This window comes from Doryrhamphus excisus, linkage group LG17 (genome assembly GCF_037039965.1).
Source record: "Doryrhamphus excisus strain RoL-2023G ecotype Guam linkage group LG17, RoL_Dexc_Guam_v1.1, whole genome shotgun sequence".
Taxonomy (NCBI): Eukaryota; Metazoa; Chordata; class Actinopteri; order Syngnathiformes; family Syngnathidae; genus Doryrhamphus; species Doryrhamphus excisus.
In genome coordinates, this window is record NC_136373.1 from 10,170,764 (window position 1) to 10,196,556 (window position 25,793).

The window sequence follows — 25,793 nt, forward strand, 5'->3', positions numbered from 1 at the left end:
CAAGCAGGTAATTTGCACTGGGAGATAGGGGGTTCATGACCCCCACAGAAATCAGACCACGCCAATATAACCCTCGAATATAAATGACTTGATAAATAAATAAACAGGTAAACAGGCAACGATTTTAGCGTGCAGGCCTCACAGCCAGGAGACCGAAGTTTGATTCTGTGTGGAGTTTGCATGTTCTCCCCGTGCGTGGGTTTTCTCCAGGTACTCCGGTTTCCTCCCCCATTCCAAAAACATGCTAGGTTAATTGGCCACTCCAAATTGTCCATAGGTATGAATGTGAGTGCGAACGGTTGTTCCTGTGATTGGCTGGCCACCAGTCCAGGGTGTACGCCGCCTCTCGCCTGAGGACAGCTGGGATAGGCTCCAGCAAGCCGATGAACTTCGTGATGATAAGTGATAGAAAATGAATGAATCTTTTATGTTCATGATTTTCCTCATTTTATTTCTTTCTCCGTCATACCTAGTGCCATGTATAAGAACATGCTCTGCATCTGTCCCATGTTTACCTATTAAGAACAGTGTCTTGCTTAAACCAGTGTGTCCTAATCAAAAGCCTTGTGAAGAATGTTTCCTCTTTTCTACAACTGCCAACCCAGCCCAACATGAGGGTGGATATGAGTCTGTGCATATTATTACTCTCCACCAACTGCAATGCTATTATGATTGCCACAAGTTCTGCGGAAAATACTGAAATAAATTTGCAAATTTGAAGTTAAATTCTGGCACCGCACTTTCCCTGTTTCTGGTTGCTGAGATCCATCAGTAAAAATCTGAATAAAAGTATATCTATCCACATGCATCATCGCCAGTTGTCCCTCATCTCCCTTGTGTCTCTTAAGCTTTTCGTATAGGGTAGTATTTGTCTCTGGATGAATTATCAACATATAGCGTCCTTCAAAATAAGAGCGCCGTTTGACCACAACGGTGTAAACAAAACAAGAGTATCATAAAACTATCTTTCATATTGCATGGGTGACTACATCTTCCTTAATGACAAGCACAGGCATTACAGTTTGTGGTGTGGAAGATTTAGTAGCAATGTGTGCGGAGGCTGACATCCCATTACATAAGTTAGACACTTTCTTACCAATAAATGCATGTGCTTTACAATTTGGTAATGGTAATGGTTTTATTTCATTTATTCCAATTGAGTGCATCCCATAATCAGTTCACAGTTCCACATTTCCAAAAGGAGTAGGAAGAAGCAAAGCTTATTAAATCCTACCCCTCCATCTGGTACTTTTACAATCAGTAACTGTTACATTTGTTCACTTCCTGCTTTCCATAATACAGTTTAAGTTGTTTTTTTTTTTAAATAATGTACCTCGTACCGAAGTAGGAGGTGATATGACCATCCAATGACATAATGGGTACCATAGTAAGTGTCAATATAGTGATATATATAGCACATCATGACTGGTTCAAGACTCTTCATCCTTGTATTTAGCAAACATCAACTGCTTGTATTGTTTCTTGAATTGGCTCATCGTTGTGCATTGTTTGAGGTCCTTACTCAATCCATTCCATAGTTTGATTCCACATACTGAAATGCTATGGCTTTTTAACGTAGTCCTAGCATAGAAGTGTTTCAAATGTACTTCTTCCCTGAGATCATATTTCTCTTCTCTTGTAGAGAAGTATTGGATGACATTTTAGCTAATTGGTTGTTTTTAGCCTTAGGCATTATTTTAGCTGTTTGAAGATGAACTATATCAGCAAGTTGAAGTATTTGTGATTTTAGAAATAAGGAGTATGTATGTAGTATGTAGTATGTTCTCTGTAGGCGGCATTATGAATTATCCTTACTGACCTTTTTTGCAGTACATTTAGCCAGTGAAGATTGCTTTTATATTTATTACCCCATATTTCCACACAATAAGTAAGATATGGTAAGATAAGTGGAAAACCTTCATTCAAATAACTTGTTAGCAAAAGCTCATATACACGTCTAAAAAGAAACCTGTTCAATTTGAAATTACCGGAGCTTGTAAAAGTCAGATGATGAAACCAGTACAGTGGAACCTCAGTTAGCGTCCACACCAGTCAGAATCTTGCCTTAGTTTGCATACATTCTCTGGTTAGCGTACAAAAAGGCCGGCGTTGTCTCATGTTTTTAATGCACTGTGTAAATCCAACCGTGTTCTTAATGTATTTTAACCCTTAGATGCATAAGTGGGTCAAAAATGACCCGGTGAGGTTGTTTTCTTGAAATATCTTTGTAATGAAAAATTGTTATCATTTCATATTCCAGGGTTCCTCAAGAAACATGTTTTTGATATCATGCCGTTCACATTTTTAACTTATCTTTTATAGATTTTAAGAAATTTTTGTTTTTGTGTTACTACCCCAACCTTCCATAAGTGGGTCAAAAATGACCCGGTCAGGTTGTTTTCTTGAAATATCTTTGTAATGAAAAATTGTTATCATTTCATATTCCAGGGTTCCTCAAGAAACATGTTTTTGATATCATGCCGTTGACATTTTTAACTTATCTTTTATAGATTTTAAGAAATTTTTGTTTTTGTGTTACTACCCCAACCTTCCATAAGTGGGTCAAAAATGACCCGGTCAGGTTGTTTTCTTGAAATATCTTTGTAATGAAAAAATGTTATCATTTCATATTCCAGTCTGTATGGGCAAACTTTGCAGGTTCCCGAGGACTTCATTCCAGACCCCACTGCGCCCTGGTCCGCTACTCTACAGAGGTCCGCCCTGCAAGAGGTGATGGGCAACTTTAAGCTCATCATCCAGCATGGTGCCTCCACACGTACCCACTGCTCTGGGCGCGGCGTCTTTATACCCGCCCTATGACAGACCACACAGGGTTTTGGTACATGGCGGTGAGTATTTTGCTGGGTGGGAGTAGGAGTGGAAGGGAATGAGGGAGCAGTCAGAATTGCTAAAAGAGGGACTAGAATGACAAACATTATCAATGTACCTGTGTGTAAAGGTGACATAAAGGAAATTAACAAAAAAACAAATAATGGAGAAATGGGAAAGCAGATGGAATAGGGATAATAGTGGAAGGAATAATATTACAAAGTACAAAATCTGTTCATGCACAAGGGGTGAAGATGAAAAACAGAAAAGAGGAAACTTTTAATGATTCGATCATACTAGGTTAAATAAAACATTGTTTTTAGTAGGTAAATGCACATGGGAAATATGAAAAGAATGTAAGGCTATAAAGGATGTAGAACACATATTGTTACATTGTAGAACATATAAGGAAGAGCGTATAAAGCTAAGGAAAATGATTAGTAAAGTAGGAGCAGTGGAGCATTTAGAGTATACGAGGAACAGTTGGTGAGGGTGTTAGAGATACACAGAGGGTGGTGATAGCTTATTTAAAGGACACAGGACTGTATAAAACAATATTTATTACCATTATTATAATTGTTGTTTTCATTTCTCTCTTTCTCATCTGAATATAAAATATTCACTGGTACAGTAGGTGGCGGTATGCACCTTTTTTAAGTCATGGTTGCAACCACAGAAGTACATTACATAGAAAACTCATGAGCCGTACGTTTTTGTCGCCGCGAGTCCGCCATCTTGTGTAGCATTGCCTTGTTCGTTTGCGATTTTCGACGTTCTTACTGATGGTTTCTGAAATTCTGGACGCGATAAGGCATTAAAATGCCCCACTATGCGGCTGTAAACTACCTTTAAACTACCTAAACATGCCTATACACTGCGCACGCTGAGCTGCCAAGTTGTGCTACACAAGATGGCGGCGTATGCACTGAAGCACTGCGCGGCGGCGACACCGCGCGCTGCGTGTTGTGTCCGGGTGTGAGCTTTCTACGTCTTTCATTTCTGTGGTTGCAACCCGCCATTAAGCCTAAAGAAGAAGAAGAAGGAGGAGAAGAAGAAGAAGGAGAAGAAGAAGAAGAAAATAACCCCACCTATAACCCCACCTAGTGTCCCTGTGTATCAGTCTCAAGATGGCTGCGCACAGTGCGACGCTCTCCATGGCCAAAATCCTCAAACCATTTTGGACTGGAGTAGCAGGAACCACAGCCAAAGTAAGAAAATAAAGTGTCCTTTTGTTTACGACTCCAACGGTTATGTAGATGAAGGCCAAACTGCTTTATATTGTCATCGTAGCACAAGGTCAAACATTTGCTGGTCAATTGCATTAGTTAGCTTGAAATGGTTGTTCATTTGTAAACGTGTTCTTACAGATGTTTTAAATGGTGTTCTTCAGGTATTTGGGACAACCGTGTCATGTCACAGGAATAAAACGATGCTGACTGTGAGTGGATTTAAAACCTGGCATTGTCTCAAGTCCAAGTGAATACATGTGATTTTTTTTAATTTACACTTAGACTGTTTTCCTATTTATGGAGAAACTGCTAGTTGAATGACTGTACAATATTTAAATATAATCTTATAGCACTGAATAAACTATTCAGTATTTGCTTATTCATCATAATTTTGATTTCTTTGCTTATGTCCCTCTGTATTCCTTGCTGTTGTCTTCTAAAGGGAGGAAATATTGTAAGTATAATTTACTACTGTTTACTTATCCCGGGTCATTTTGACCCACTTATGCATCTAAGGGTTAAAATACATTCAGAACACGGTTGGATTTACACAGTGCATTAAAAACATGAGACAACACCGGCCTTTTTGTATGCTAACCAGAGAATGTATGCAAACCGAGGCAAGATGTTGACTGGTGTGGATGCTAACTGAGGTTCCACTGTACTGGTTTCATCATCTGACTTTTACAAGCTCCGGTAATTTCAAATTGAACAGGCTTCTTTTTAGACGTGTTTATGAGCTTTTGCTAACAAGTTATTCGAATGAGGGTTTTTCACTTATCTCAACAGCTTTAAAGTGCTATTAAAGTATAATTTTCAAAAGTCATCCTTGTCCATTTGTTGGGACAGGTGTGCCATTTTGGGAGTTTGAGTTACAAAAACATACAAATAATATTATTTGAAGGCGGTGGCATATTCAAACTAAATCGATTTTGACGAGGAAAGTTAACCGTGGCATGCGTTCATGACGTTCTTTAATAATTACACACAACACGTCATTGACGTCATATCTTTTAAAATGTATGTGAAGGATGTATGGAAGCATGTGTGTATCTACATTATGTAAGCATTTTTCTACGTCTAAATATCAACACAGCCTCCCCCAGCTAAGTATGGAGGCAGACACACTGTGACTCTCATACCCGGAGATGGAATTGGTCCTGAGCTCTTTAATCACGTCAGAGAAGTTTTCAGGTAGGAAAAAGTGTAAAATCAAACTTTCAACTGTTTCAAGGTGTTGACTTTGCTACAGGTACATTCCATCTGCCTCCATCACAGGTTCAGCTGTGTGCCAGTGGACTTTGAAGTGGTACATGTTAACTCCGCCTTGGAGACGGAAGACGATATCAACAATGCCATCACCGCCATTCGACGTAATGGCGTAGCCCTCAAAGGTGATTCAGTTACAACTTCTTATCCTATATAATAAATTGACAAATAATAAATGAGCGGGCGGCACGGCGGTCTAGTGGTTAGCACGCAGACCTCACAGCTAGGAGACCAGGGTTCAATTCCACCCTCGGCCATCTCTGTGTGGAGTTTGCATGTTCTCCCTGTGCATGCGTGGGTTTTCTCCGGGTACTCCGGATTCCTCCCCCATTCCAAAAACATGCTAGGTTAATTGGCGATTCCAAATTGTCCATAGGTATGAATGTGGGTGGGAATGGTTGTTTGTCTATATGTGCCCTGTGATTGGCTGGCGACCAGTCCAGAGTGTACCCCGCCTCTCACCTGAAGACAGCTGGGATAGGCTCCAGCCTCGTGAGGAAAAGCGGTAGAAAATGACTGAATGAATGAAAATAATAAATGAACTATTCTTAATTATGCTGACAGGTAACATAGAAACCAAACACACCATGCCCCCGTCTGTCAAGTCCAGGAATAATCTCCTACGGTGAGTTTTAAACGAATACTTAGGTCGGTTGTTATGTTTATTTATAGTCTTGAATGTCGTTGTTGAGTACGAGTGGTTGGTGGTGTAGACCACGCAGCTAGGAGACGCGAGTTCGATTCCACCCTTGGCCATCGCTGTGTGGAGTTTGCATGTTCTCCCCGTGCATGCGTGGGTTTTCGCCGGGTACTCCGGTTTCCTCCCCCATTCCAAAAACATGCTAGGTTAATTGGCCACTTCAAATTGTCCATAGGTATGAATGTGGGTGGGAATGGTTGTTTGTCTATATGTGCCCTGTGATTGGCTGGCCACCAGTCCGAAGACAGCTGGGATAGGCTCCAGTACCCCGCGCCTCTTTTGAGGATAAGCGGTAGAAAATGAACGAATGAATGTCGTTGTTCAATGATTATGTCAACAGCACAAGCCTGGACCTTTATGCCAATGTGATGCACTGCCAGTCCCTCCCTGGGGTCCAGACCCGCCATAAGAACATCGACATCATGATTATCCGAGAAAATACTGAGGGAGAGTACAGCAGTTTGGAGCACGAGGTGAGGCATTTATTGACTGGCCACATACTTTACTCTACATCTGTGTCAGCCTTGTCAAATGCTAATACTTTGTGTGTTTCTTGGTTGCATACTCGTATATACTTGGATAATAACCATAAAATGGTAGTAGATCACAGTCAAGGAAGTGAACTTGTACGTAGCCTGAGTACCACCTGTATAGATATCTTCTTAGACTACAAATAAGTAGACTGATCCAAATGCACCAATTCCAGCACTACTTCAGTCATAAACGACCAATAGGCACAGTTCTTACCGATCAATAATTCAGTACTACACTATGTGATTGGTTGTACATGTTGTTTTCTTGTAGAGTGTGTCCGGTGTTGTGGAGTCTCTCAAAATAATCACCAGGAACAATTCCCTCCGCATCGCAGACTATGCCTTTCAGCTGGCCAGAGAGAAAGGGCGGCGCAGGGTTACCGCGGTCCACAAGGCCAACATCATGTGAGCGACTCGGTAATGTTGAATGTGAGTTGTCCAATCCGCTCTGGTCTTACGTAATACTGTGTTGCTCACAGGAAACTGGGTGATGGCTTGTTCCTGCAGTGTTGCAGAGAAGTGGCCTCGGGCTACCCCGACATCACATTTGACAGCATGATTGTGGACAACACCACCATGCAGGTAGCAATATGCACCAGCTCAGGGACAATGTTCAAGTCCAGTGTCCTGCAGTTTGTGTACATCTCTTTCGTCTGTCTAGCTGGTGTCGAATCCGCAGCAGTTTGATGTGATGGTCATGCCCAACCTTTATGGCAATGTGGTCAGCAATGTGTGTGCTGGCCTGGTGGGTGGGCCTGGCCTGGTGCCTGGGGCCAATTACGGCCGCGACTATGCCGTCTTTGAAACGGTGAGTGTTTGATGAGACTTTGCTTTTTACAGGAATCTAAAGTACAGGCGTAGTGTTAGGAAGATAAGCTAATGAACAATCCATTTCCAGGCCACAAGGAACACAGGGAAGAGCATTGCAAACAGGAACATTGCAAACCCCACGGCCCTGCTCCTGGCCAGCTGCATGATGCTTGACCATCTTAAGTAAGTTATATTGCACTTTGGTGTTAATCTGTGGTAGAACTGTTTAGACTCTTCCTTATTTGGTAATGGTAATGGTTTTATTTCATTTGAACATCATAAATGAGCATCATAAATCCTACCCCTCCATCTGGTACTTTTACAATCAGTAACTGTTACATTTGTTCACTTCCTGAACAAATGTACGAGGTGATATGACCATCCAATGACATAATGGGTACCATAGTAAGTGTCAATATAGTGATATATATAGCACATCATGACTGGTTCAAGACTCTTCATCCTTGTATTTAGCAAACATCAACTGCTTGTATTGTTTCTTGAATTGGCTCATCGTTGTGCATTGTTTGAGGTCCTTACTCAATCCATTCCATAGTTTGATTCCACATACTGAAATACTATGGCTTTTTAACGTAGTCCTAGCATAGAAGTGTTTCAAATGTACTTCTTCCCTGAGATCATATTTCTCCTCTCTTGGAGAAAAGTATTGGATGACATTTTTAGGTAATTGGTTGTTTTTAGCCTTAGGCATTATTTTAGCTGTTTCCACACAATAAGTAAGATATGGTAGAACCAGAGAGCAATAAAGAGTGTGGAGTGATTTCTGATTGAGAACAAATTTTGCTTTGTTCAATACTGAAATATTTCTGGCCACCTTATGTTGTACATTTGTAATATGAGGTTTCCAGCTCGTATTTTCATCTATTGTGATCTCCAGAAATGTATTTTCGTTCACCCTTTCAATGTCCACACCGTCTATTTGTATTTGCATGGCTCCAGGCTGTATGATTATGCAACGTTGATCCGGAATGCAGTCCTCACGACCATGAATGAAACCCGGGTGAGTCTGCCTTCACAAGCCAGCTTGAACTAAGATGCGTCACCTTTTTTAACACAAACGGTTTCTCTTCTTGTCCCTTCAGTTGCACACAGCGGATATTGGGGGGCAGGGCACCACTTTAGAGGTGGTTCAGTCCATCATGAGAATCATCCACAGCAAAGGGCAACACACAGCTGACATCTAAAAACAAAATGTCTTTGTATTATTGACATTGAAACGGTTATAGCCCCACCCTTATCTCTTGATAATGCCCCCATTGGAGATCTTGTCCAGTCACATTCTTTGTTCTGTATCGTAAAACAACACACTTTACTGTATGATGAATGCATTTGTCATTCTTTGTGCTGTAACTTGCAATGGAAAAGTCTGTACTGTATATCTTACCGATGGCACGATCTGTATGTTGACATCATTCTCATGTCATCTTCATTTATCCAGTGCAAACATGAGGCTTTTGCCATGCAAGTCTTTGACTCACATGATCACACTTAAAGCACTTCCTGTCTGAATATAGGCTCATGTTATTTTGCTTATAATTAGGAACAAATACTTTTTCATATACAAATAATTAAATTAATCTGCCTGAAGTATTATTTGTTTATCAAGTAATGTAGCCATAATAGTACACTGTAAGTTTTGATATATGTTTTGTCGCTAGGGGGCAGCAGCTCTTTCCAGAGGAGCCAAACGTGCAGAAATAACTTAGTTCATCATAGCGGCAGTGTTCCAGATGTGGGCTCCAAATCATATGAGAGTATTTTCTGTGTGGGCAGAAAGTGTCGCCATGAAGTTGTTTGCATTGAAGACTCCATTTGTCCATTTCCACCTTTAGAGAACCAAAGTGGTGTGTCCTTGAGCTGCCCTCTGCCTGCTGGCCAATAGCCGTTTGACTCCCATTCCACCCCTTTGGATCATAAGAAGTAATTCTTTTGGATTTATTCTTTTTATTTGTGCTTTTTGCAAGCGGCTCCCCACATAGGTTCGGCGTGTTCTCATCATTGTCTTTCTCTCATGCAATTGACCTCATATCGCTTCATGATGCACACTCTTCCCTCTTTCACTCATCGCCGCCCCCCCTGAGCCATCCCCTGGAGTCAAAGTAGGAGGCAGATGGCGGTGGATTACACGGACCAAAGGGGAAATGTACGCAACAGACCAGCGGCCACTTGATCTCCATGGGCCAGCATTCAGTGTGCATCTGCAAAAGGGCCGGCCTCTGTGTGTAATCCAATACCGATCGTTCACTTACGTGTTTCTCTGGCTGATCCAGCCACCGGCCAAAGTGTGATGACACCATGGAAGTTTAGCAGGTGGCTTCCAAAGAGCGGTGCTGTGGGGTGTTTAGCTTGGAGGGGGGGTGCTCAGTCTGGATTCCTGAATCCAACATACATCCATCACATTTGATTGAGCATGCACTTCTGGCTAATTCACAATTTATCCGCCCTCCCCCTGTTTCCCTAGTTGTGTCCGCTGAGGCCGGACCAGACACGATTAGGTAAATGATTGCACTAATAATACAAGTTTCATTTACAATTCAAATATAACTAAATGGTGCAATGTCAGCAGACATTGTATGTGAATTCTGAAAAGCTCAAAATAACTGAAACACTTTGAAAAGGTATGAAAATCCCCATTTAGAACGAACACGGGGGCTGTTTGGAAGCTGAAGCGCTATTTGAATGCTGTGGAAATATGCTAAAACGTAGACTGAAAGTAAGAGTAAATTGGTAGTTGGAGCTCAAATCAAGAACTGTGGATCCAAGCACGCTACTTTTACTCATTTGTCACAATTGGGGTAGCAGTAGGGTATGCCAAATAAGTCTAGGGCAGGGGTCGGCAACCTTAACTATCAAAAGAGCCATTTTACAAACACAATTTAAAAACAATATCTTTGAAAGTTTCAACCTTTCTTAATTTTGCCATTTTTAACAGCAGAATACAACCTCTGTGCTCCTGTTCAACATGCAGCCCAAAGTCGGTGATATTTACACAACCAACCACTTGTTGCTCATGCAACATTAAGACAACGTTCCAAAATGTTCTACTTCTAACAGACATCAACGATAAACAACTGCTTTCTCATGATTGTTAAACATTAGCCTTCAATTGGCTATGAAGTGAATATGTAGACTTAAACCAGAGCCATCCTGAGTGGACAAAAAGTGAAGCTCAAATTAGGTCTACACAAATCGATTCATAGGGAAGCATGCTAAAATCAGAGTCTTAAGGGGTACACGACTGTAAAAAAAAAAAGTTTGGGAACAAACTTTGGGTACAACGTACTAAAGGAGACAGCCATAGGCTAAATGATCCAAATGTGGACCTGCCTTAAACTGTACACCCTCAGAGGGTGAGATGGCCATCCCAGAACGTTGTACTTGTTCCTCTGCATGAATGCCTTAGTAGAATTGGAGCAGTGTTTAGGGTCATTGTCTTGGTGGAAGTATCCAGCCAACAATCTGCTGATACTGACTGGAATCCATGCCACCTTCAACTTGAAGAAGATTTCCAGTACCTGCACTGGTCACACAGCTCCACAGCATGATGGAACCACCACCAAATGTTACTGTGGGTAGCAGGTGTTTGTCTTGGAATGCTGTGTTCTTTATCCGCCATGCATACCGCCCCGCGTTATGTCCAAATAACTCCATTTGACTTTCATCAGTCCACAGCACCTTATTCCAAAATGAAGCTGGCTTGTCCAAATGTGCTTTAGCATACCTCAAGCCACTCCGTTTGTGGCATGTGATCAGAAAAGGCTTCTTCCTCATGACTCTCCCAGAATAGTTAAAGGATGCACAGTGACACCATCTGCACCAAGATCATGTTGGAGGTCTTTGGAGCTGGTCTGTGGGTTGACTTTGACTCGTCTCACCATCCTTGGCCTCTGCTTATCTGGGATTTTTCTTGGCCTTAACTAGAACTGTTCCTGTGGTCTTCCATTTCCTCACTATGTTCCTCAGAGTGGAAGCTGACAGCTGAAATCTCTGAGGTAGCTTTTGTATCCATCCCCTAGACCATGATGTTGAACAATCTTTGCTCTCAGGTCATGTGACAGTTGTTTTGAGGCTACCATGGTGCTACTCTTCAGAGAAGATGCAACTTGCCATTGGCCATCTTAAATACCCTTTCTATGATTGGCTTCACTTGTGTATGCAGGTCAAGGGTCAATTAGCTTACCAAACTAATGTTGTGTACCAATAATTAGTGTTAAAGGTATTCTAACCAATAAAACAACAAGGGTGCCCAAATGTACCCACCTGCCTACTTTAGTTTAAATAATGATTGTAGACTTTCTGTAAATCCTATAAAGTTCATTTCCCTTCTCATCTATCCCTGTGTTGGTCTGCTATATGATATATTTACCTGGAATGGATGATCCCAACAACCAGTCATTTACAAAGGAACATCTTGAATATGATCAGGGGTGCCCAAACCTTTTCATACCACTGTACAAATAGCTGCTTCTTGGCTCCAGCGATTCCAAAGATTGTGGTTACGTCAGCGATCAGCTGGCTGTGTTTGGGGGCTCGCCCTGGCTTCCTCTGTAGAGGGACATCCAGTAAGTTCTTCAGCTGTGACAGGCCTAATCTCATGATGGATGGCTCCATCGTTAGTCTTCTGGCCACCAAGTGACGTGATTGGGGTGCTCTGGAAAAATAAACAGATAAAATGGAAAAGACTGAAAAGGAGAGCGTGTTAATGAACGTGGCATTGGAACATGAAGAAAGAGCCTGGGGAAAGAACAGCATAATATTTAAAATTTCTATTGTAGCCACACGGGAGTTCACTGAGCAGTTGAGTGGCTTCCTTGTCAGCTCGTAGATCACAAATAGATCAACAAATAACCTAATAAAGCTTGTGACTCTTTTCTGACTTTTCTTAAAGGGGAACTGTTTGGAAATCATTTACAATCCTTGTGTGAAACATGAACACATATTTCTTCCCCTTTTCTGTGCATTATAACAAGAATTTATAAGAAATAAGAAAACGAGAATTTAAGCCTCGGATATGCGGTACACAGCAAATTTTGGTCTTTGGAATAAACTCCATGTGAGTTAAAATCAACTCAATCTGAGTGTACATGCGTGACCATCCATTGACTCCACAGGAGAGTTAATAGAACTCTGCTTTTGGAGTTGATCTTTTACCCCCTATTCAGAGTTAAAACTGACCTCTTGTTGCTGTTAAAGATAAGATAAGATATGCCTTTATTCGTCCCTCAGTGGGGAAATTTGAAGGGGTCGGGGGGTCATATGAATAAAATACTACTCTTTAGAGAGTAAAATGTGACTCTCGAATGGAGTTGATTTTAATATTAACTCTTAACCGGTGTTAAAAGCCAACACTTAATATATAGTTAATTTAACACTATTTAGAGTTGACATTCATTTTATATGCGAAAATTATTACACTGAACATTTTACTGTGTACAACATTCATTCATTCAGTCATTTTCTACCGCTTTTTCCTCACAAGGGTTGTGGGGGGTGCAGGAGCCTAACCCAGCCAATCACAGGGCACATATAGACAAACAACCATTCCCACTCACATTCATACCTATGGACAATTTGGAGTCGCCAATTAACCTAGCATGTTTTTGGAATGTGGGAGGAAATCAAAGTACCCGGAGAAAACCCACGCATGCACGGAGAGAACATGCAAACTCCACACAGAGATGGCCGAGAGTGGAATTTAACTCGGGTCTCCGAGCTGTGAGGCCTGTGCACTAACCACTCAGTCACCGTGCAGCCTTAAGCCTTAATAAGACTTGCACTGTTTTATTATGAGCAATGAGGAGTTGTGTTCAAAGACACCACGTCATTTAAGATGATTTCACATGTTTTGGGTGAATTTTATGGAATTCCCAGACTCATTAAATGCAGTAAAATGTACTGAGCATTAAGGGTTACAAAGTGAGTGACAAGAATATCCACTTATTGTTTTTATTTGAATTTCTTAGACCGGGGTCACCAACCTTTTAGAAACTTCTTACTTCTTGGGTCCTGATGAATGCTAAGGGCTACCAGTTTGATACACACTTCTCAAATAGACAATTTGCCTTTAACTATATGTTACTGGGAATAATTAATGATATTCATCTACCCTACTGCAATATTTATAAAGCTAGCAGTTAGCAACATACCATCTCAGCTATAAGCAGTACACTAAACACACTAAAATAGCATGCTAACAATATCCATTAGTGGCAATGCTAACTTAGCTCAGCAGTTAGCAACATAACATCTCATAACATGCTAACAATATCCATTAGTGGCAATGCTAACTTAGCTCAGCAGTTAACAACATAACATCTCATAACATGCTAACAATATCTATTAGTGGCAATGCTAACTTAGCTCAGCAGTTAGCAACATAACATCTCATAACATGCTAACAATATCTATTAGTGGCAATGCTAACTTAGCTCAGCAGTTAGCAACATAACATCTCATAACATGCTAACAATATCCATTAGTGGCAATGCTAACTTAGCTCAGCAGTTAGCAACATAACATCTCATAACATGCTAACAATATCTATTAGTGGCAATGCTAACTTAGCTCAGCAGTTAACAACATAACATCTCATAACATGCTAACAATATCTATTAGTGGCAATGCTAACTTAGCTCAGCAGTTAGCAACATAACATCTCATAACATCCTCCAGGAATAACCAAGAGTGGGGTCTAAGAGCTTTGCTTCCAGGTTCTGGGCCCATTTCCTATTTCCAAAATGATTGATCCTGTCTGAAATTCCCAGGTCCATACGAGTCTTTCCATGTAAGTCAGGCCAAGCCTGACAAGACCAGCCCCTTGCAGGGCATATCGAGATATACGATGCATGTTTGTGGAACGTGGGAGGAAACTGGAGTACCCGCACGGGGGAGAACATGCAAACTCGACACAGAGATGCCCAAGTGGAGAATCAAACTCAGATCTCCTGACTGCGTGGCCAACATGCCAACCACTTTTCAACTGTGCAGCGCCAAGTGAAAAAATGTCCTGTTTTGTGTCGGTAGTTGCCATAGAAGGCCTCCATTGATACAGTAGATGAAGAAACATACATGCATGCTTCATGTTTATCTCACGCAGCATTTATTTATCTTGTGGACTCGTTAAATAAAACCACATGTGCTCTCTTAGTTCCCAGTTAGACATGATGCACGTGTTTGCATGTACAGTATGTTTATGATTTGATGTATTGGTGCGGTAGGCCTTAGAGTCACTTCATGTTCTTAATGTAAAGATATTTAAAGTGAAAGTATTTGGAGAATGACCCTTCAGTGCTTCAGTAAGATGATCATACTGTATATTTCTTAAGCATTGATACTGTATATATGACACTATGCTGCTCCTGTTGCCATGTTCCCAACCCCGGACAGATTCCACCTGTGCTACACAAGCAGCAGCTTTGCGTGGCTGCACCCTGCTAATCTGCTCGCTCAGGGGTCTGCTGTGCTCAAATGTTGCACTGGCAGTGGGGGGTCAGTGAGCATGTCAGAAGCTTTATTGCATTGTGTCTAAATTGGAACCAGTCCGTCTTGCTCGCTTTTCCTCGGCTACCTCACGCATTTTTCCCCCCCACCGAAAGACGCTTGGCAAACTGAGAAGGAGGCAGGCCTGCAGCTATTTCTGTTTTGGTTTTATATTCATGATAGATTAGCGGACACGTGTTGCTTAGCAGGTCCATTGAGATGACGCATCTGGGCTCGGACCAGACGTAGAACTAGTGCTGGTTTGATTATTGATGATATTTGGTCCATTTGAAATATTTCTTCTTCCATTCTCAATGTTCTCTCAATATCTTTTTCTTTGCTTTTCAATCCCTCCTGCTTTGTTTCCGGATCTTCAATGCTGTTAAGCGTTTTGCCGTCTGTGTCGCTGCTATGAGTTCAGAGGGCACTGCTAGAGATACATTACAAGCAGGGAAGCATGCTGCACTCATGACAACCCACATTACACCAGCCTGAGCTCATCGCCACTCCGCTCCCCTCAAAGTGGAGCGTAAGCGACAGCACCCCCGCAGAAACCCCCACTTTGCAGCCCTGCAGATCACCACTTCCAGTGTGTTTGTTCCCCTTGGTTGCCAAAGCAAAGAGTTACGTGGACTTTTTCACTTTAATCACATAAATATGTCCTGTGACTCAGCTTTGTTGAGCTTTTTACATTTTAAGACCAGTTGAAAAAAGAAAAGCCAAATGTCACAACCCGTGTTGGAATATTGATAATGAGCAAGGTGAACCATCAACACCAACCAGCCTATACGCTGAATTTAATCCAAAGTGGTAGCAACAGTAAAGGCAGCAAAACCAACTCGCTCCCCTCAAACATATCCAGTTTCCCATCGGAGAAATAACAACGCAGTCAACACTCACTGAGATCTTTGGTTTGCAAAGTAAATACATGATTTCACAACTTTACAGAGTGAAAGGTGACATATTAAAAGAAGTATTGTGTTCTCATGATAGTATTTTGTTATTATTTATTCTACATTTTTGGTATATTTGGTCAATTTGTGGAACATTCCCCACCCTCGGCCATCTCTGTGTGGAGTTTGCATGTTCTCCCCGTGCATGCGTGGATTTTCTCAGGGTACTCCGGTTTCCTCCCACATTCCAAAAACATGCTAGTACATGTACCCCACCCCTTGCCCAAAGACAGCTGGGATAGGCTCCAGCACCCCCGCGACCCTCGTGAGGATAAGCGGTAGAAAATGAATGAACGAATGAAAGTCTGATTCCAATAATCTGCTATGACCATCCATCCATCCATCCATCTTCTGTGCCACGTATCCTCTCTAGGGTGGCGGGGGTATGCTGGAGCCTATCCCAGCTGACTTCAGGCGATAATTCAAGCAATGTTAGCTAAATAGATTTTCAGACATGTGTGCCATCTCTTTTTTATGTTCCCCATTTTAATTTTGTCGCTGTTAACAATTCAAATATATATAATTCTGCCCTATAATTTGTCTTTCTTTCAATAAAAATACAGTAAAAATGGGCATATTTCAGACATAGTGAGACATGGTGATTAATCATGATCAATTAATTTGAAAACCATGATTAATCTGATTAAATTTTTTTATAATCATATATTAAATTTGTCATTTTTGCTGACCATTTATCCCTGTCTGAAGCATTGCACCTACTTTGATCATTTTTTACTTACTTTAGACTTGTTACTTTACTGACTTACACAAATGCATCTTCCTGCAACTGTTAGCAGTCCTTCAAATGTTGTTGCACTTGGGAAATGTTTAAAATTTAAATTTTTAAAGTTTAAATAAATTGTTTTGCAAATCATTACTAAATTTTGACAATTTTTGTGTTTTATCAAAATATAATGACGATGAAATTCAAGTGTCAACATATGCGACCATCATTTTTCTCAAAAACTACACAATGTAAAATTATATTTTTTGTTTTTATTCTCATCAGGTCAATTTTAAAATATCGTCTTCTCGTTCTCGTGGACTCCTGCATCATCTTGTTCCATGAGTTGGGTGTCTCGTGACACTCCGAGTAATGACTAGTTGCACCATTCTCCGTAACCACCTCGGAAATTGGTCTGGGCATGTTTGATGCCAGCGTTCCCAGGAGACTAGTGGAAATGATGCTCCAGGTGATGAAGATGGCTTCACAGGGAGAATCCATTCTCTGGAACTGATGTCCATTTTTGTAAAGGTCCCTTGCCATATAACCCCAAATGTTCTCAACTAAATTTAGATCAGGAGAACAAGATGGTCCAAAGGTGTGAAGGTATTTGCTCAATTTTGCTAGCTAAAGATAAAAGCAAACACATAGTCTCACAAATACAGACAAAAGATACTTATACACGCACCCACCCACCCAAAAAGGGACTAACGTGACAACTGACAGTTTTGGTGGAAACATCGAGAACAGCTTGCTTTGCAACAAAGGAAAAGCTGAATGTTCCAGATGCCTTGATGCCTATGCGAACAAAGGAAAGATGCCTTGATGCCCCTGCGAACAAAGGAAAGATGCCTTATTGCCCCAGTGAACAAACAAAAGCAGAAACACCATGAAAGCGGTTCAAGCGAGGGCAGTGGCAAAAGCTGATCAGTCCAGGACTTCAGCCTCAGGACTCCAGCCTGGAGTGTATAAAAGGCCGGGCAGGGAAAGGAAGGGTGCTTTTTTGCAGCTGCGCTGTAATAAGACCCACTTACTTGAAGGCATACAGGGACTGCAGATAAGCCCGGACGTCTGTATTAGGTATTGTTGTCAGGAATAAACAATCTGGTTCTCATTCTATAATTTGGTTCTTTAAGACTCCCTTATCCTCTATTCGAAACCCACTTAGAGTCCTCAGGGGGAGGATTTCTACAGGTTTGACATTATTCCTCTGGAAGAGGTCCTTTGTCAAGCAGGTATTGTGAACTGTAGCCTTGTCCTGTTGAATGACGATGGCGCCCCCCTCCACTTTCATGTGGAGAACATCTCAGGTGGGATCTCCTTGTTTTACCAGTAACATTGAAAGCCATCAGGGCGAGGTTCCATTTTTGTCCTCATCATTTCACCTTTGAAGGTCTCATTGTTGGTGATCTCATGCACCTTCTTTACAGACAATTTTGTGGTGTTGAAAGAGACGAGACCTTTGAAGGATGGTCCCATGTTTTCCTCACCTCTACCATAAGGCAAAGACATCATGACAATCCAAAATATGTGTAGTCCTTTTAAAACTCATAAGAGGAGCCTTTCATTACAGAACAGTAAATACAGCCAGAGCCATGTCTGCTTTGCTTCTGTTGCTATTTCCTCATTCTGACAAACATGACCCCTCCCTCGTCAAGGCTGTCTGCTGTACTCCTCGCCCCCCTGAGGTGAAGAATCTCTCAAGTGTTTTGATGAAAAAACATCGATATAATCCAGTGGAAAACACAGCTTTTGATTATATTTCTGCAGTCAATTCTTCTGAACGAATCTTCATGAACGTGGGCTGAATGAACACTGGGCCCTCTCATAAAGCGTGACGTGCTTTCCCGAGGTTCCTCGACTCATGATTTCAAGCACATATCTTTAATCAGAGCTAATGGCGCCGGAGGGAAATGTGAGCGTCAGAGGAGTGGCTTTGATGGCTGCCGGAGTTGGTGAACCAATTCGAACTGGCACGATAACACTGGTGGTTAAAAGCACCTAATCACTGACACAACCAGAGCCAACACAAATCGTGTTTAAAGGCACCCAAAATGTTGGCACTGCACTAACCTGACCTAGTTGCTTCCATCTTTCCTTTTATCTGGCCATCTCTGAAAAGCTGCAAGTGCCAGTCCAGAGGAGACGAAGAAGTAAATATATCGGGAATAGCACTAAGCTCTCGTGATGTTTCTCAGCAGATCTATCGCCATTAGGCTTTATCTCTTAGGATGTAGTTCTTGGCAACCTCCACTTACTTAAAATGCAGTTTTCGAATGTCTTGTACAAATGCTTGGAGACTGACAAACAAACGAAGTGGATGTAACGTATCTTCACATCTAGTGAAGAACACTATTTTCCAGTTGGTATCTTTTAAGAAAAACACTGTTATTATCAGTTCTGACGAAGAGGGTTTGTCACTTGGTGTTCTCACATGCTTTCCCGGCTGATGACCTGATGCTTCTTTCAGCGGGTCCTCGAGTGCACATACCTGAGTGGCCCCCTTCCTTGTTCCCGCTACAAAGCCCTTTGGCAAGCCTTCTCCTTGATGACTTCCCATCATCCTGTTGCCTGACGCCCAGAAGCCTAAGTATGATATAAACACCAACTCACCCACCCACACAAACACAGACTGAAATTGATACCTTTGAAGTCTTGAAAATGTGAAGTCTTAACCCAATGCCACCGCTCTGAGCGGAATCAGTGCTCTAGCAGTCCTAATATGAGTTCTTCACTGTTACTGCACTGAGCTACTGTCCTCAGCGGGTTCCTCCTTTTCCTCGCATACGAGTCCTATAGACAATAAAGCTCTTGATACCGGAGCACCATTAAGGTATAGTAATATAGTAATATAGTAATCTCATCCCAAAAGACTTACTCCTTGGTTTATGGATGAAAGCTGAAACAGTTACGTCGGAGATTGGAGCGCAAATGGCACGTGACTAAACTTGGGGTCGTGCGTCAGGCATGGGCGGATAATCTGAGAAAATACAAACAGGGTCTCATCTCAGCAAATACTATTATTTTTCTAGATTAATTGACCTTAACAAAAATAACCCTAAATACTTACTAGACAGTGTCTTTGATACCGTTGATTACCTATTGGGACACCTTCAAACACACGGTGCTACCAGTCCAGTACTTTCTCGGCTTAGATGTTATCTCGTGGACTGGATGCACTGTGTAGTTTATGATAATGTGACCTCTGAGTACAGTGGTGTCACTTACGGAGTCCCACAAGGATCAGTGCTTGGCCCCCATTTATATGTTGCCACTCGGCGACATCACTTGCAAATCTAAGTTTAGCTTTCACTGTTATGCCAACAACACTCACCCTTATGTGCCATTAAAGCTAACTGACCCATGGAACTGCTCTAATCTTATTGATATTAAATAATGGATGTCCCATAACTCTTAAACCCTGACAAAACTGAGATGTTGATTATTGGCCACACTAAACAGAGTTGCCTGTTTAAGGACACCACTCTGAGTTTTTATAAAAGCAGCATTACCCAAAGTGACTTGGCTAAAAATCTTGGTGTGAAATTTATCTTTTAATATCTTTTCTTTTCTTTGAAAAGTCTGCACTTAGTACAAAATGTCGCAGCACGACTCTTCACAAGGATGCGTAAATTGGGCCGTATTTCTCCAGTACTAGCTAACTTGCACTGGCTCCCAGTTCATTTAAGATGTGACTTTAAGGTCCTGTTACTTGCCTACAAAGTATTACATGGGTTGGCACCTTCCTATCTGGTTGACCTAGTTGTACCCTATGCTCCACCCAGATACCTACGCTCACAACACGCCGGCCTTTTGGCAATGCTAACATCCAGAAACAAGAGCCTTTAGACCCTTTTCTATTTGTGCTCCAACACTGTGGAATACCCTACCTCCTGAAATTAAAGCTGCTACCATAGTAGAAATGTTCAAGTCTCGACTTGAGACTTATTTTTACAACTTTGCATTTAGTTAACAGTATTCCTGGCCTGTTTGACAGCCACGGCACGATCGGCCGGAGACCAGTCCAGGATTTACCCCGCTTCTCGCCTGAAGTCAACTTTAGTCTAGCATACCCCCGCGATGAAGATAACCGGTTCAGAAAATGGATGGGTTGGGGGTGAATACTAGGGATGAGCGAGTACACCGATATCTGTATCTGTATCTGTTCACCCATCTGAATGATCTGTATCCGAATCCGTATGGGGTGGGCATAAACCGGGAATGTGTGGGGCTTACATCTGTACCTTATATTAAGTCTGAAATTGACATGGAGTGATCAGAAGTTGCTATATTTATTATCCCGCCATAAGTGTGCTTTGTATATGTGTAATTGATCTGTAGGACCTATTTTTTAATGATCTGTGTGGGGTTGGTGATTCATGCAGACGTGATGATGGCGGATAGGGAAATCATCTGTCAGCCTTGTTCACTGTATTTTTCTCAAAAGACACAGCGTTCAGAACTTGTGACTTTAGCTGATCAGCCAAATTAGACGACAGCAGCTCTCTTGTGAAACGTGCGGTGGAAACATGAATTACAATATTAATATTATAATATTTACAATAGATTTGACCATAGCCACATGATGCAGCCATTGCAGAGGCGTACCTAATGTTGTGGCCAGTCAATGCGGCAGTCAATTGCCTGCATACAAGGCCGCATACGTAACGATGCAAGTTTACCAAGTAACTTTAGATACAAACCCAAATAGAGGCGAGCTGAAGCAAACCTAATAAAGTGGAGGCATTGTCACCAACGCAACACCAGCCCTTTTTTCACTTGCCAATTGCACCGTGTACGTGAATGAGGGACGACTGAGCTTCCGCCATCTGGGGAGAGGCGGTCGCTGTGTGTGACTGGCCAATCACAGAGCTTGAAGAGTGAACACATAATGAGCATGGTCTTTAAACACGGTTATGGATAATGACGAAATGTACTCGTTTCATACTCGTATACGGCAAAAATGCATAATCCCCAGTAAATACTTTATACCAGTGTACATATTGTATACATATACAGTATGTATATTTGTTAAACCTGTCAAAAATAACCTGGGAAGGACTCTTCCTCATTCTCATGATAAGAAAGTGAGATGCATTCAAGGACATTCCAAATATCCCCAAAACGGCTTTACAATGTGTTTGTGTGTGTAAAAAAAACAGGAAGACAATAAAAACGGAAGTGGATATTCTCATCACTCACTCTGTAGCTCTTAATTTGGCGGGGAACTGCACTTTTTTCACAATTTTACCCATCATTCACAAACTTCATGTGAAACATGAACATATATTTCTTACCTTTTCTGTATATTATAACACAAGAAAACTAGTTAATTTGAGCTAGCTTACAATGCTGTCATTGGGATACACCTATTTCGACTATGAAAACTTAACCCTCTAACAACCGTATCGTTTGATGTACAGTACATGCTGTGATCATGCAATAACACGTACACTGATGATAACTGTCACGATTGGGCTCGTGACAGCTCTTTTAGTTCTTTCTTTGCCTCTGTTCCGGTTTCCATGCCCTTATTTTGTAACCACTTCCTTTGTTGTTCCCTTCCATTTTCCTTACCCCTGCTCTTTTCACGCCTGCCTCTAATTTCATAATCCCTATTTAGTTCAGGTGTGTGCTCTTTCTGTTGTGGCTTCATTGTGTTTGGGGTGTCTTTTGGCTTGGCAGTTGCTGTTCTGTTCCCCCGCTGCTGCTGGGCATTAGAAATAAAGAAAAATACCTTTTTATCTGCACTTTTGGTCCTGCTGTTGTAAAGCTGCCAAGACCTCACGTGTCAATAACATGGAATACTTGCAGTATCTCTATTACTGCACTGTTAGCACTATTTGGATGATTTTGATGAACACTACCCAAACTTCTACACATAGACTTATACATGATACACTAATGCTACTTCCTTAAACAACAACAGCAGTGACAACACTTCCGATGTCCTTTCTCCTTGGGATGGCTGTGTCTTCCAGCACAAGACGTGTGCTCCAGTCCTCCGGTCAAAAATGCAGATGGAAAATCAGCATCTTGTTGAGCCTAGGTATCCACTAGGGATGACCAATCTGTATCCGTATCTGTACTCGTTGTGGGCGTGGCATACACCAGAAGTTGGTGTTGTTTAATTTGAAAAGGGCGGGGCTTAAAGCTGTACATTATTTTACATCTGAAATTGACATGGATTGATCAGAAGTTGTATTGTTTATTATTCAGCTATATGTGTGTGTTTGTAAGTGATCCTTGAAACTTTATTCTTTCATTTTTATTATATATATAATAATTATTTCATCTAAAAACAAAACAATGTGTCAGCCTTGCTGACTGAATTTTTTCAAAAGCACCGCGTTCAGTATTACAAGCAGTTTTCCAACTGACTTTATAGACTTTTGGAACTTCTCTGTAGGACCAAGCTCCGAACCTGGGGAGACAGCCCTCTCCATTGCTGCCCCCCTCCCCTCTGGAATTCCTTGCCCCATTCTCTCTGTGTTTTGCCCTGACCTTCCCACCTTCAAAAAACAACTCAAAACCCACCTGTTTAAATCTGTTTTTAATGTCTACCTTTTTATACCTGAATGCTGTGCCCTGCTTTTAACTTTGTCTTTAACTCTGAATGTTGGAATGTTGGAATGTGTTTTATTGTGGTTTTACTGTGTCACGGTCGGCGCATATGTCGTTGCGTTGAGACCCCAGGATGCAGAGAGCAGGGCCCCGTTTCACGAAGCAGGTTCAACCAACTCTGAGTCTAACCCTGAACTCTGAGTTGATCTACTCTGAGACAGGAAACTCTGAGTTACGGGTTTCTGATTTCAATTGGTTCAATCAACACAGAGTTTGTTCACTCTGAGTTAAGCGCGTGCACCACGACTTTAAAAAGCCCTCATCAATGGAGCCTCGTTCCCTCGATTCACCATGGCAACGAGTGAGAAGAAAAGATCGTCGTATTTCAGTCCTCTGGAAGTGGATATATTAATGCAGTCATACGGCGAATTTGAAAGCGTTTTTAAAAAGAAAAGCAACACGGCTGCAGCAGCGAAAGAACGCGAGTCAGCGTGGCAGAAGATGACTGCTCGAGTCAATGCGTAAGTTTAAATTTATTATATACATTTATGCAATCACAATAATATTAGGCTACAGATGCAAACAAGTAGAATGGTGTTACAGCTACAATTTATGTCACCGAGATGTAATCCCACCGGCGAAAAAAGAACGTGGAAGCAGCTGAAGATGAAATATAAAAACATTGTTCAAACAGGTAAGCCCTCAGCATAACAGTCAGGGTGCCTCTTTTTAATCATGTTTACCACTAAATATCATTCAGCGGCTGTTTCAGTGTGCATTATCTCCAACATAATATTGTTTTCACACACATAAATGTCCTCGCCTGTATACAGTTAAATCAGACATATGAAAAGCAACATCTAACTTCTACTCAGCCAACAGAAAGCGGGCAGATGCCCGCAAAACTGGCGGAGGACCACCCCCACCACGTCTGACCGAGGCAGAGGAGCTGGCCATGAGTCAGACTGTCGGGAGGCCAGTCGCAGAGGGGATCCCTGGAGGAACCTCATCCTCGGACATGATTACACAGGAGCCACCAGCCTTGATAAGATGTAATAGGCCTCGGCCTCAAACTTCTTTTGGGCCTATAGTTCAATGTTAATTTCCCTTTCATGTGTTTTTCTTTTGTCTCAACAGATTCTGAAGGCGTACTTGGTCTAGTGGATCCATGTGCCACTTTAACTGTAAGTAGCCAATAGTCCAGAGATTATGCCATATTTAAAGTAATGCATAGTGAAACACAACACTCTAAACAGGATGATGAAGATGATGGGACCACAATGTCTGCTGCCTTCTCTGTGGTGTCTGAGAGGGAGCCTGAGAGGCCTACAGAGGTAAAATCTTGATGTTACTGATTTCCTCTCCATTCACATGTCTTTACATGCTTTTGTGGATTATAGTGACTTTTAGCCTACACTGAAGTATTAACGGATTCTTATCCATTTTAACAGAGCATGGCTGGGCAGCAGGAAGAGGGTTCCTCAACCTCCACAGCACAGATTGACACAGTGAGATATTCAGTAAATTCCAGAGGTTAATTCAGTGGAATTCATGTGCAACTGTATAATGTCATCCTTATGTGTTCCCAGCTACCACTAAGAGAAATCTACAAAGTGCATTTATTAAAAACAGTCCAAAAAACAGAAAAAGAAATGGTGCTGCTGGACCGCCAGATAACTAAAACGGATCTGGAAATTGAATTATTAAAACACAAGTTAGAGGTGGGTGCATGGTCATAGGTGAATTGTGTTGATGATTGTAACGATTAAAAAGTAAGAAACCATTTTTTTTCCTTATTTGTAGGAAATAAAGAAGACAAAATAAAAAAAATTGTCTTTCTGTTTATTTTACTGCTGTTGGTGATGGTGATTATGATTTTAAACGGTGAAATGATTATTGCATATGCTGTCTCTGACTGTTCTTCCGTCCTGCATCTCTGCGGGGTGGATGGGGTTGTCATCATGCCCCTCCATTTGTAGGGCAGGGTGTTGCTCTCCTCTAACAGTGGCAATATTATGGAGAACAACACATGCCACAATTATATCACAGGCCCTCTCAGGGGTCACCCTGAGGTAACGCAGGCACTGGAAAGCGTCTTTGAGTATCCTGAAAAGTGCTATGCAAATAAAATGTATTATTATTATTATTATTATTATCAGCCACCATCTGAAACAAGCCGACACCATCAGTGACTGATGCACGATCGTGCCCGCTGTTGTATTCCTTTTTTATTAATGTCATATTTTATGCCAGCCAGAAATGCCGAATGCTTACTGCTGCCCTTGTGTGTACCTAATGTTGTAGTGTCTTTGAACGCAACCGCTCATTGATCATAATAACACAGTGTTAAGTGTAATTCAAATGTGCTGCTACTATTAAAGGGAACCTATTATGCTTTTTCCAACTTTTCTGACCTATAAATTTAGTTAGAATGTAGTATTATTGTGTTAAAAATTAAAACTGGCACAAATCCAAAGAAATACAGCTGGAATAGGTGCAGATTCTGGAAGATCTAGAAAGTTGTCTGTGCGGGTTATGGTGTCTAGCTGCTCTATAGGCATCCACAACTCAATACAAAGGGGCGAAAAATGAGCATAATGAGCATAATGAGACTTTTGTGGTCTTTTTTTTTTTTTTTAGCTTGATTGACATATTCGGTTCATTTGGAGCTGTTAATACATA

The 25,793-nt window shown here is 41.5% G+C and overlaps 2 protein-coding genes and 1 long non-coding RNA gene across 4 annotated transcripts; 2 read left to right on the forward strand and 1 right to left on the reverse strand.

The window, feature by feature from the left end:
• The first annotated feature begins 3,804 nt into the window (after window positions 1-3,804).
• On the forward strand, window positions 3,805-8,978 carry idh3g (isocitrate dehydrogenase (NAD(+)) 3 non-catalytic subunit gamma). The gene is made up of 13 exons (XM_058085472.2): window positions 3,805-4,037; window positions 4,220-4,267; window positions 4,501-4,512; window positions 5,155-5,252; window positions 5,337-5,452; window positions 5,892-5,952; window positions 6,368-6,500; window positions 6,832-6,965; window positions 7,040-7,142; window positions 7,222-7,368; window positions 7,459-7,553; window positions 8,331-8,391; window positions 8,474-8,978. Exons 1-13 carry the CDS (start codon window positions 3,957-3,959, stop codon window positions 8,573-8,575), a joined length of 1,191 nt encoding a protein of 396 aa, XP_057941455.2. The 5' UTR covers window positions 3,805-3,956; the 3' UTR covers window positions 8,576-8,978.
• Window positions 8,979-23,382: 14,404 nt separating this feature from the next.
• On the forward strand, window positions 23,383-24,922 carry LOC144901991 (uncharacterized). Of its 2 annotated transcripts, none has more exons than XM_078798190.1 (7): window positions 23,383-23,632; window positions 23,735-23,805; window positions 23,987-24,163; window positions 24,249-24,295; window positions 24,368-24,445; window positions 24,560-24,619; window positions 24,701-24,922. In XM_078798190.1, exons 1-7 carry the CDS (start codon window positions 23,463-23,465, stop codon window positions 24,848-24,850), a joined length of 753 nt encoding a protein of 250 aa, XP_078654316.1. In that variant the 5' UTR covers window positions 23,383-23,462; the 3' UTR covers window positions 24,851-24,922. The 2 variants fall into 2 exon arrangements, with proteins under 2 accessions (XP_078654316.1, XP_078654317.1); XM_078798191.1 differs by having other exon boundaries at window positions 23,385-23,632; window positions 24,563-24,619.
• Window positions 23,878-24,937, reverse strand: LOC144901992 (uncharacterized). The gene is made up of 2 exons (XR_013630204.1): window positions 24,429-24,937; window positions 23,878-23,981 (listed from the first exon to the last, which is right to left on the reverse strand). It is a non-coding gene; the product is annotated as an uncharacterized LOC144901992 (long non-coding RNA).
• Between the last annotated feature and the right edge of the window lie 856 nt (window positions 24,938-25,793).

Excerpts from the sequence above, each read along its gene's own strand:
- idh3g (XM_058085472.2), top strand. The coding sequence starts at position 3,957 with ATGGCTGCGCACAGTGCGACGCTCTCCATGGCCAAAATCCTCAAACCA. Across the intron at positions 5,953-6,367 it reads TCCAGGAATAATCTCCTACG|CACAAGCCTGGACCTTTATG; the intron begins GTGAGTTTTAAA and ends TTATGTCAACAG. Across the intron at positions 7,143-7,221 it reads TGGACAACACCACCATGCAG|CTGGTGTCGAATCCGCAGCA; the intron begins GTAGCAATATGC and ends TCGTCTGTCTAG.
- LOC144901991 (XM_078798190.1), top strand. The coding sequence starts at position 23,463 with ATGGCAACGAGTGAGAAGAAAAGATCGTCGTATTTCAGTCCTCTGGAA. Across the intron at positions 24,296-24,367 it reads ATCCATGTGCCACTTTAACT|GATGATGAAGATGATGGGAC; the intron begins GTAAGTAGCCAA and ends CACTCTAAACAG. Across the intron at positions 24,620-24,700 it reads CCACAGCACAGATTGACACA|CTACCACTAAGAGAAATCTA; the intron begins GTGAGATATTCA and ends ATGTGTTCCCAG.